At 48.6% G+C, this 11,174-nt stretch overlaps 1 protein-coding gene across 1 annotated transcript in view; it reads left to right on the forward strand.

Moving 5' to 3' along the window:
• The first annotated feature begins 872 nt into the window (after positions 1-872).
• The window catches only part of LOC119363652 (DDT domain-containing protein DDR4-like), a 14,574-nt gene continuing 4,272 nt past the window's right edge, over positions 873-11,174 (forward strand). Inside the window, exons 1-9 of the mRNA XM_037629019.1 lie at positions 873-1,372; positions 1,506-1,616; positions 2,151-2,237; positions 2,328-2,365; positions 2,452-2,533; positions 6,074-6,180; positions 6,281-6,455; positions 10,523-10,615; positions 10,707-10,827. Of these exons, the coding sequence (XP_037484916.1) occupies positions 926-1,372; positions 1,506-1,616; positions 2,151-2,237; positions 2,328-2,365; positions 2,452-2,533; positions 6,074-6,180; positions 6,281-6,455; positions 10,523-10,615; positions 10,707-10,827 (1,261 nt within the window). The 5' untranslated portion in view covers positions 873-925. The remainder of the gene's footprint in view (positions 1,373-1,505; positions 1,617-2,150; positions 2,238-2,327; positions 2,366-2,451; positions 2,534-6,073; positions 6,181-6,280; positions 6,456-10,522; positions 10,616-10,706; positions 10,828-11,174) is intronic.

Below are 11,174 nucleotides of genomic sequence, written 5' to 3' on the forward strand. Positions count from 1 at the left end.
GGGGGCGGGGGCGTGCGCGTGCAAGACGTACCGGTGGATGCGGAGGGCGCCAATTACTTGCATTTGTCTTGACATCAGGTCGAACAGTTGGTGGACGTCGAAGTAGTCCGTCGTTGCTGCCATCGTACTCCGGCATGTGGAGGTCCGCCGGCTGTAGCGGGGGCGGGGGCGTGCGCGTGCAAGACGTACCGGTGGGTGCGGAGGGCGCCAATGACTGTTGCATCCCATGGCGAGCCACCATCCCATGCGGTCTGGGCTGGCCGTGTTCTGTTTGCCGCCGCCGTCCAAAAACTTTACCGTGGCACCACCTCTGCTGCATGGATGGAGATGGGTGCCGTCGCAGGAAGGGATATAAAGGCCGGTGGTTTGGTCTCCGACGAGGCAGTAGCTGGTGCAGGCTTTGCTGATGGGATTCATCGGCCATGTGACGTATAGCGAGGTGTGAAGGGGGGCCTTTTTATAGACACACTGGTACTGCACGATGGCATGGTGGCGATGGGGTTGAGCTGTGCACCGCATGAGAGTTTTAGAATCATGGCGAAAAAGCGAGAGTGGAGAGGTTAGCGATGAGGGGTGGGCTAGACCTCGAGATATTTTAGATTGTCAAAGCCGACGAAACATACGTGCACACAATACAAATAATCAAAGCGGTAGAGGGCAGTCAATAAACCACAATAGCAACACGCGTCACGTTTAAAGGGCCGTAAAAAAAGTTTAAAAAATCCAGAAAAAAGAAACCCTTACGGCCCTAGAATTCTTATTATTAGTATATATAAAGTGTTTCTTAATTTTTCCGCCTGCTGTTTTTTGTCAAATTATTAAAATATAAAATCCCTCGTCCCCTGTCCTCTCTGGCTCTCTCTCCCCCGCCCCTCCGCGGAATCCCACTTCTACCCTTCCTCCCCTCCGCCCCCTTCTCCTCTCCATGGCCTCCTCCTCACCCTCCCCGCCTCTCGCCTCTCCCTCCCGGACAAACCCTAACCCTCACGCCGGCGCAGATCCTCGATCTGATCCCTCCATGCCCGCCGCCAGCGACGGCGACGGAGCCTCCCCCGCGTCGACGGAGCTGCAGGAGGAGGCCGAGCTGGCCGCGCCGGGGAAGGAGGAGCTGGAGCCCCCTACACCTGCCGAGGAGACCCCAACCCCTAGGAAGACACGCCTGCCGCGCGCCTGCAACAGCAAGCCGAGGCTCCCACCCCCGCCGCCGCTAGAACGGCTGCGTCGCCGAGCTGCAGCGGGTGCCGACGCGGACGTGACGCCGCAATGCCGCGTGGTGACGCCGCTTGTGTCGGAGCCCGAAGCGCCCGCGGAGCTGGCACGGTGGCGACTCCGCTGTATGTGGGAGCTCGGCTCCGTCCTCAACTTCTTCCACGTGCGTGTCCCTTTTCTACCGTCATACCCCCAGCGGCCGGCAGCTCGGCGTACTGGGTTTGTTTCTTCGCTTAGGCTTCCAGAGCTTGGATTAGGGTTTGACGCGGCTGTAGCACTGTTTCTGGTGGCTTTAGGTGTTCCGCGCTTTGCTCAACATCACGGTGGAGCTCACGGCAGAGGATATCGAGGCGGCACTTATCACGCCTAACGGTACTCTATACGATCTTCACATGCCGCTGCTAAAGGTGAGCTCCTTACTAACTCGGTTGTTAAGTTTTACATTTTTTTGTGGACCCCTTTCCCTCTCTTCTCTATCTTGGTTGGAATAAATTCTGTAATTCTCAATGTGCGGGAGTGCAGCAGGGATCATTTTTGGTTCAGGATTAACACAAAATATGCTCTTTTGCTTGCAGGAAGTACAAGCTGTTTATTTTCTTTTTAAGGAAAATTTGGTTCCATGTAGGTCTAGGAATTTACTGCTAATCTTTAGTTTTCTTGCATTAACTATTTGAGCAAATGGTACAGTAGCAGCATGGCTGATGCCTGCTATTTCATTGCTGGAATATACTTCATTCATTGATTTACTAGAGTATATATGTATTTGATCACGTGCTCTGTTTATGCAATACATGTTGTTCAGCCAGCATCTCTAGGATTGGTTAGCATATTGAGTGCCTGTTCTGCTCTTCTGCCTTTGATCTATCTTTTATGCTCAAGCAGTCACACAAACTATGCAAACATCTTCCTTGGATTCTCATGATTGTTGATCACATGTGCAGTCAATTCCCCCAATAACCCGCATGGCGATGGGGCGCGGAACCTGGGTAACCGTCCTATGTAGAAAACTAAGGGATTGGTGGCATTGGGTATATTACTGATACCCTATGCTGCAAACAATTTAGTGCCAGTATTGATATTCCATTCAATTGATAAACTAACAGAGATCCAAACTGCAGGTTGCAGAAGGTGATCTACCAATAGTTGCATCACATGGGTTAGTCCTGTACATAAGAATTGCTTGATCAGATATTCTGGTTCAGGTTTACCTTCATAGGTTTTTAATTGCCCCATCTTGTGCAGAGCTGAAATTGAAATGTACAAGGAGCTTGAACCATCGACTCGTTTACTGATCTTGAAAGCGATATGTGACATACGTGTCGAGGTTCGTGCTAATTTTGTTACCATCCTAGGGAGGCAATGAAGTTTTTCAAAGTGCCAATCTTTTCAAATGTGCATCGCGGTAGAGAACTGTTACACCATTTTGATGTTGTATGTCCCACATGTGTTTTGTGTTGCGTATATCAATCCGAACTATGACTGACAGTTTGAACCGAGTTCCATTATGTTGATTCAGTTTGTTAAAAAGCTTATTTCACTTATAGACGAATAAAATATCAACAGTGCAATGCGACCAATTTTCGTCTGTTTTGGCATATATTATTACAGCCTCCGTGAACAAATATAAGAGCGTTTAGATCACTAAAGTAGTGATCTAAACGCTCTTATATTTCTTTACAGAGGGAGTAGAAGTTTAGAACTAAGAATTTGGTAAATTTTTGCTGTCGATAAGGCATTCAGATGCCTGGCCATAGCACTTCCCATTGTGGGTTTCAGCAGCAGCAGCTGTTTATTCTAGTATATGAAGTTGGCAAAGGTAATGGACATTGTTGCGCCTAGACTTTTTTGAATATTAGTTGATGCTTATCACTCAGAAGGACAACTTTCGATATTTGGGGTCAATGTTGCACGCCTAGACTTTTTTGAATATCAGTTGATGCTTATCACTCAGAAGGACACCTTTCGATATTTGGGGTCAATGCTGCAGAAGGATGGGGGTATTAATGAAGATGTGAACCATCGAATCAAAGCCGGATGGATGAAGTGGCGCCAAGCTTCTGGCATTCTCCGTGACAAGAGAGTGCCACAAAAGCTAAAAGGCAAGTTCTATAGGATGGTGGTTTGACCCGCAATGTTGTATGTCGCTGAGTGTTGGCCGACTAAAAGGCGACATGTTCAACAGTTAGGTGTGGCGGAGATGCGCATGTTGCGATGGATGTGTGGCCACACGAGGAAGGATCGAGTCCGGGATGATATACGAGATATGAGTTGGGGTAGCACCAATTGAAGAGAAGCTTGTCCAACATCGTTTGAGATGGTTTGGGCATATTCTGCGCAGGCCTCCAGAAGCTCTAGTGCATAGCGGACGATGAAAGCGTGCGGATAATGTCAAGAGAGGTCGGGGTAGACCGAATTTGACATGGGAGGAGTCCGTAAAGAGAGATCTGAAGGATTGGAATATCACCAAAGAACTAGCCATGGACAGGGGTGCGTGGAAGCTTGCTATCAGGGGCGGCCCCGGGCACCCAGGGCCCAGGCCCGGGGCGTGAGAAGTGTTTTAGCCCTATACCTATGCATATTTTGCACTGGGCCTGGGGCGCAGCCCAGCATAGCCTGGGCACACACAAAGCCCGAAGCCTCGTACGAACGCTCCCTTCCAATCGTCGCGAACTGCCGACCTAGAGACAGATCGCACGTACGTACCGCCGTTTTCCCTGCTCGGCGCTGCTGTTCGCCGTCTTCCTCACAACCTGGACTACCCCTCCCCTCCCCTGGGCGCTGCACGCCCTCTTCTGTTGTTGCCGCCCGGGCCTCAAATGTCGTATTGTTGTGATGCTGTTGTGTGCCTGTCCCTGCATCCGCAGCGCGCACATGATTCCTCCCCTACTGCTAGCCTCCCTGGCCTAAGCCCCGGCCCCTGGCCCTGGTGGTGTTGCTTCTGCAGCCGCCCGGTACTCCATTCTCCAACATTGGTAGGTTCTCTATGCCTAGAATTATCAAAAATTGCATTGAAATTTACTGTGTATATGTATTGATTGATCTTAAATTGATGAATTTTTATATCAATTCCATTTCATGTTTTAGAAAATATAGATGATGAAGGAACTGTTTTTCATCGGTGCTCATAAGTCCTGACCGGAGTGTCTATTTTGTTGGATTGTTATACACTGAGTTCGTATTCTAGTGCAATTGCGTCATATATTTGTATGCTTTTCATATGTGGTATTTTTACAATAGTGGAGAACTTCTGCAATTTTTATGTGTGATGGTAAGTTTCCATGTTGCCGAAAAAAATTTAGGCCCAGGGTTTACATCAATCCTGGCTCCGCCACTGCTTGCTATCCATGTGCTAGAACCATGAGTTGGTTGTGAGATTTTATGGGTTTCACCTCTAGCCTACCACAACTTGTTTGGGACCAAGGATTACGAGTCGACGAGTCGTTGAGTCGTTCCGAGGTTGAGACTCATAGACTAATCGGACTAGTGCTAGACTAGTCGACAAAGTAATGTAGTAGTCAACTACTAATACCTAGTAGCAGTATGTAGTAGTATGTACAACACATTACAGTATATACAATAAAACCAGCAGTGCTAGCCAACGCTCGCCAGGCCCAGCCCAGTGCCGCTCAGCACGCCACCCCCAGCTGGCCCATTTGGGCCCAAGTAGCCAGCCTACTTCCAATCCCAGCCTCTATAACCCTAGCTCTCGATCGATCCCGTCGCCGCCGCCTGCGCCATCACGCACAAAAGCACGTACGCGCACGACCCACGCCTCCGGCCGCCGCCGCCGGCGAGCCTGCTGTGCATCCTCTCCTCTCTCTCTCTCTCTCTCTCTTTCTTCTTTCTCGTCACAGGGCCACACGCGCCTACGGGGCATGGCCATGGCCGCCGCCCAAGCACGAGCTCCGGCCGGCTGCCGCGCCTTGCTTCGCCATCCGCCGTCCCGGCGGCGGGTCAGTGGGTGCTGGCGGTGGCCTCGTCCAGGCGGCTCGTTCTCATAGCTCGCTCTCCAAGTTTCCCCTCCCAAATTTGAGTCGAGCGACTCAGACAGCAGGACTACTCCAGACTAGTCGTAGACTAGTCTCTCGACCGCTCGACTCATCGAATTAGTCTACACGAGATTCGCAGTCGACACCACAGTTGCGACTCATAGACTAGTCCATCGACTAGTCCTTCGACTCGTAATCAGTGTTTGGGACTAAAGGCTTTGTTGTTGTTGTTGTTGTTGTTGTTATAGTTGATGCTTATCACTGCTGAAACAGCTTGGCAAGCGTGAAATAATGTTCATGTGAAAAATCTCAAATTTCTGAACAAAACATGCCTTCTTTATCTTGTTAACGCATTATGTTTTTTCTTGTTCTTTTAACCTTGTGGTGCTCATCTGCATAAAACTAAAGTACATATATTTTCCGCATGAAGGACATAACATGTGGAAGATTGACAACATACTAAAAGGCAGACTTGAACTTGATTAGTTTGTATGTCAAATGAGTAATTTAATTGGCACATTTGGGAATAAATATAGTTTTGTAGAGGGGAGGAACCCTGCAATAGATCTTGCGCTTTGTAATAGAAAATTGTAGTGAAGATAATTTATAGGTGCTGATTTTTGAGAAACACCATATGCCTGGTAGCATACAGTTAATTTCTCCATTCCTGTAGAAATTTAAAATAAAGGAGAAGAGAGTCATAGGGATGTGTTTTATTGATACTTCCTATCTTTGTAAGGGATAATTGCAACCACAAGCTGTGAGTTCTGTGCTATTTTTGATATGTTCGAAAGTAGGTTACAGTTTAGGTTTGAAGCTAGCTGCATTGCATGTCTTTTAACTTGGGTGTGATGGCTGACTATTGCATTTTGCAGCAAGATGATATACGCAACTACATTGACACTAACGTAAAGCGTGGTTATGACCTTTCTACCTTCCGTAAAGAACGAATTGGGGGAGATTCCCTTGGAATCTCATATTGGTGGGTCATTTTTTTCTTCCGTGTTTTGTGAAAAGCATTTTGAAAATTTCATCCTTCGGATATTATGTATGGTCCGTGCTAATCTAGTCATGCAAAACAGGTACGAAGATGATCCAATTCTTGGACATAGATTGTATCGTGAAATTAGACGAGTGGAACAGATGAAGAAGGAACCTGGGAAGAGATCGAAGGGAAGAAGAATTTCAACTCCTCCAGTTGTGTCGTATCATTGGGAAACCGTTGCGTCCACTTTTGAAGAATTTGATGATGTTGCAGTAAGTTGAGTTCGTAATATGTGCTCCATACAGTTGGTTGCTAAGTTGAAATTGGTATTCCTCCAACAATCCTAATTCTTTCCGCGAACAATACATGAGCATATCTTGAATCAAACATAAACATCATAGAGGTTATATAACATGGAAGTGTTCTATGCCGTTATGATTAGGATAGTTGCTACTGACAGTTTACACTTGGTTCTGTTCACAAATTTACCTACTCTATTTGTGTTATGGCTCCTTGATCTGATGTTGTAGCTTAGGCCGGCGAGGAGGCGCAGTGCCCATGCACAGAACTAGGAGGGTAATGGGTAGAAGATAGAGAACAGGGATAGGGGAGATTTAACATCATTGATTGCTTCCTCAAACCAACGTGACTGCCTCCTATTATATAGGATGGCTTTGCACGAAACATTATTTGAGCACAAAAAAGATACCTCTTGTCTAATACGGACTCACCCTGTCCTGAAAACTGTTGCCTACAAACAGACTATATACCAATCAGGTATCAATCCTAAGTTGGTATCATCATAGGGACTAGACTTAACCAGCTGGGCTCCAGCTGTAGGTTAAGGCGGGCGCTAGGCACCAACCAGCTGTAGCTAGCCAGGAATCATTGCCCTGATGACTGTCTGATCCAGCGATATCGCTCGTTCGATTCGCGATACGTAGCATGACCCCCACCCCTGACGTTGGCACCACTGATGCTGCGATGCAGCATGGTTGCTTCGCCTCCAGCGCACACATAGCATGGCCAGTGCAGCACCATTGCAGCACCGCCGGCACCCCATTCCGCTCGTCGCAGCACCACACCTCGTCTCCTCGCTCGGCTGACAGCTGTGAGCTGCCACTGGCAGCACCACTGTCGGTTTGCAGCACAACAGCACACGCTACCACCCCTTGCAGCACCGTCACGCAGCAACACATGCTACCGCCCATTGTATCACTGTTGCGCAGCTGCTGCCCTGCTGATGTCCTCGAAGCACCGGCGAGATTCATGGAGCACTAGCCGCCTGCTTGTTGCACCCCCGACTTGTTCCCTTGCAGTAGTTTGGAGAGCGCCGGCCTCGCAGCAGGAGTCGCAGGCCGTCGTTTGGAGCACTGCTTGCCTCGTAGTGCTGCTCCCTGCTCGTAGCACCCACGACCGCCTAGCAGCAGCCATCGCCGGCTCGCCGTGAAGTACCATGACGCTCCCGTCACAGCAGCCCCTCTACCTATGCTCACAAGCTCGCTGCTTGCAGCATCGGGTGTTCCCGCTCGGTGCTGCGTTGCTACAGTTCGTCGCCGGCTTGTGCGTGCTTCCTCGCGGCCTTGCATGTAGCCCTGGCTAGTGCCCCAGCTTGCAGCACACCGCTGCCCCTATACCCACCCCCACGCAGCACCCCCGTTCGCCTCATGCACAGTATCGCGCCCATGGCTTTGCAACATCTGGGGGCCCTTTCAACAGTGAATCCGCAGCAAGGAAGTGATGGAACGGTGGTTGCTGCAGCACTTGCAATATCGGTTCGGCGTGCTTCCATCACCGGATGGTCCCCCTTGCAGCAGCCATGGTGGCGGTGGCGTGTTGTTGCAGCAATCATGTGTGGCGGTGGTTCGTGCTTGCAGCGGCGGGGTGGCCCCAAGGAGCATCGACGGCTGTGGCGTGCTGCGCCTGGTGGTTGCCTGCGAGACAGGGAAAGGGACGGGCAGATGATGAGGATGGAAGACAATAGAGATAAGGCTGGCAATTCTGAAAGCGGCGACGTGTGGGGTCCAGAACACACCTGGCTGGCGCGCGACATGGTTTGTCGTAAATGCTGGGAGCCAAGAGAGACCGGTTGGCGCCGCATGATCGCACGAGATCCAACAATGCCCGAGGTGGCCGATGGGGCAACTGTGCAGTTGGTTGAAAAGCAATTTCTCTAGTTTAATCCCCATATAACATTTCTCCCTTGTGATACAGCTTGTCCTCGAGTTGAAATGAGGGAAATGCCTCCTTGAATTCTCCATTGGTTCCCATGTAGCATGGTGATCAGCTCGCCCTGGCCACTTAACAAGGATGCCAAGGGCCACGACGAAGCGAAGTCTGCAACACCTTCTCTGGAACAGGGAGAGCACACCCATCTTCAATGGGAGGAAGTGTCCGTGACTCCAAGTTGGACATGCGGGTGGCTAAATTGCAAGGTGCTGCTCCCGCACCTGTTGTTGGTGCTGGCGGGCACTTCCCTCCTGTTGCTTCTGCCAGAGTTCCATGTGGGACATCATCTCATGCATGGAACATTGCAGCATCCGGGTTTATGGGCCTCCATCTTCAGAACTTGTCATGGTCTCTGATACCAAGGTGTTATGGCGCCTAGACCTGGAGTAGCTTCCGGACCGACCGGAGGCTGGCGAGGAGGCACCGTTGATGGCGGACAGTACCCGGAGGATAACAGGGAGGAGAGAGAACAGAGATAAGGGAGATTTAACTTTATTGATTGCCTCCTCAAACCAACGTGATTGCCTCCTATTGTATAGGATGGTCTTACAACACACGCTATTGGAGCACAAAAAAGGACTATGCCTCTTGTCAGGGTCTTGCCCTTGCGTAAAGACTGCCACTTAAAAAAGACCATATAGCAATCAGGTACCAATCCTAACCACGCAGACGACTTAACCAGCTTGGCGCAGCTGTAGGTTAGTCGCCACATAGCAATTTGGTTATTATCTTATGCATATAGTAGTATTACCACAAGAAGTTGTGGCTAACAGTTTTTAGTAGGGGCAGTGCTACGCGTCCGCTGGATGATAAACCGATTAGATCGGCCGCGTCGACGGCCATCGGATGCCGCTCGAAACAGCCGTCTGATCTACCGTCCCAGCCAACTGAGGACCTTTGCAACAGCGAGTTTGTTGCGCTCAGGGGCTTTGCAACAAGGGCCTTGTTGCAAAGGTCTACCGCACCGCTGCCCTGCCATGGCCTAAGCGCCTCGGCCATGGAGCGCTGCTGGCCGCTGGAGTTGTCGCGCCTCCTCCGACTTAGCACCCCGAGCAACTGCCTCTACTCCAGCACGACGACGACGAGCTCTCACGTCGGGCACTCCTCTGGCTATTTCTGCAACCGAAGTATGTTTCTGGAACATGCGTCGTGTTGCAATGCTTGGCCTCGTACGCTCTAACGCCGGGCCCTCCTCCGGCGCTTTCTGCAACCGGGGCTATGTTTTTGAAACAAGACCCCTGTTGCAGAAGAAAAAATATTCATCATTGAACCATTTTTTTTCTTTCTGAAACAAGACCTCAGTTGCAGAAACCTTCTGAAACTAGACCATGTTGCTGAAAAAAACTTCACCACCGAACTCTACTTTTTTTCTTTTCAAACAAGACCTCTGTTGCAAAAACCTTCTGAAACAATATGGTTGTTGCAAAAATAAATAAATAAATAAGAGAACAAGCTGCACGGGACTTGTGGCCAGCACGAGCGCTCGATCAAGATCAATCCGACGGCTGCACAGGCGATGGACGCTGTGCGTGCATCAGCCGGCTGGAGGATAGCATTTTCCTTTAAAAGGAGAAGAATGACGGAGACATATTTTGATGTGCCTGCCAGCTCATAGTATGGATTGATCTACATGAGTACATAAAGCAGACACTTGATAGAAGAGAAAGCATGGGGTATAAGGTATTAAGTAAAACTTCTGGTCATGTCGAATAGAAAATAACATTACATACCTGCAGCGCGCTTTCTTATGTGACATTACTGCCGTATGAAACTGATTCCTAACATTTCTGAACTTGCCTGAAGTTGTTTTAAGCATCTCGAATATTGTGGCACCATCTCGTATTCAGTTGTCTGCCCACGTGTTTTCATACTGTGTTAATGTTTAGACAATATAAGGTGTCTAATCATGTATATACCTTAATAATGTGCCAAGATTTACCTAATTGTGAGTACAGTTGACTAACTTCCATGGAGCTCTACAAAGTTAACTCAGAAGGAAATGTTGACATGGAATGTTAATCAGCTGCTATTTCTGAGTTAATTGTCATTGTTAATCTTATTATTCCCTTGTTCATTAGTTATAGTAACTTTTCTGTCTTGTCTTATTTAGGAAAAACTATCTTCTAGTCGGAACAGGACAGAGGTTTCCCTTGGCAAGAAGTTGAAGATTGAATATCTTCCGGAGATCGAAAAGATTCATAAAGTACATATCTTGTTTAACTCAGCCTAATATGTTTGTTTTGCTAGCTGATAGCTGTTTTGAACCTGTTAATCACAACCATTTTATTGTACAGAAGAAGGAGAAGATGCTCAAAAAGCAACAGAGAGAAGCTCTCCTCCTCGATAGTTACTTGACATCAGATATTACCACTGGTCGATCTCTTCGTGATAGAAAGCCTGTAACATATACTTTTGGTAAGTCCCCACTGAACTAAGCATTATTGTTTGTTCAGATCTAATTCTAAGTACCACTGTAAACATCACTCGAGTTGGAATCTGAATTGCCCGTCTCACACAGGATGGTGTTATCCCATTAATACATCTTCAGAATGCTGGTTAGCTAAAATTTCCCTATTGTTTTGAACACAGTGGCACTTCTTGTAGGGCCTGTTTGGGACTGCCCCACTCCATCAAAATCAGCTCCATTCCACCAAATCTACTTTGGAGCAGTTCCACCCAGGAGTTGCAGCTTTACCATAGAGCAGTTTATTCTGTTTGGCTTCCAGCTTCAGTAATGGAAAATTCTGGTGGAAAAGGTCTAT

The sequence above is a fragment of the Triticum dicoccoides genome, chromosome 2B, assembly GCF_002162155.2.
Source record: "Triticum dicoccoides isolate Atlit2015 ecotype Zavitan chromosome 2B, WEW_v2.0, whole genome shotgun sequence".
In the NCBI taxonomy this organism is placed as follows: domain Eukaryota; kingdom Viridiplantae; phylum Streptophyta; class Magnoliopsida; order Poales; family Poaceae; genus Triticum; species Triticum dicoccoides.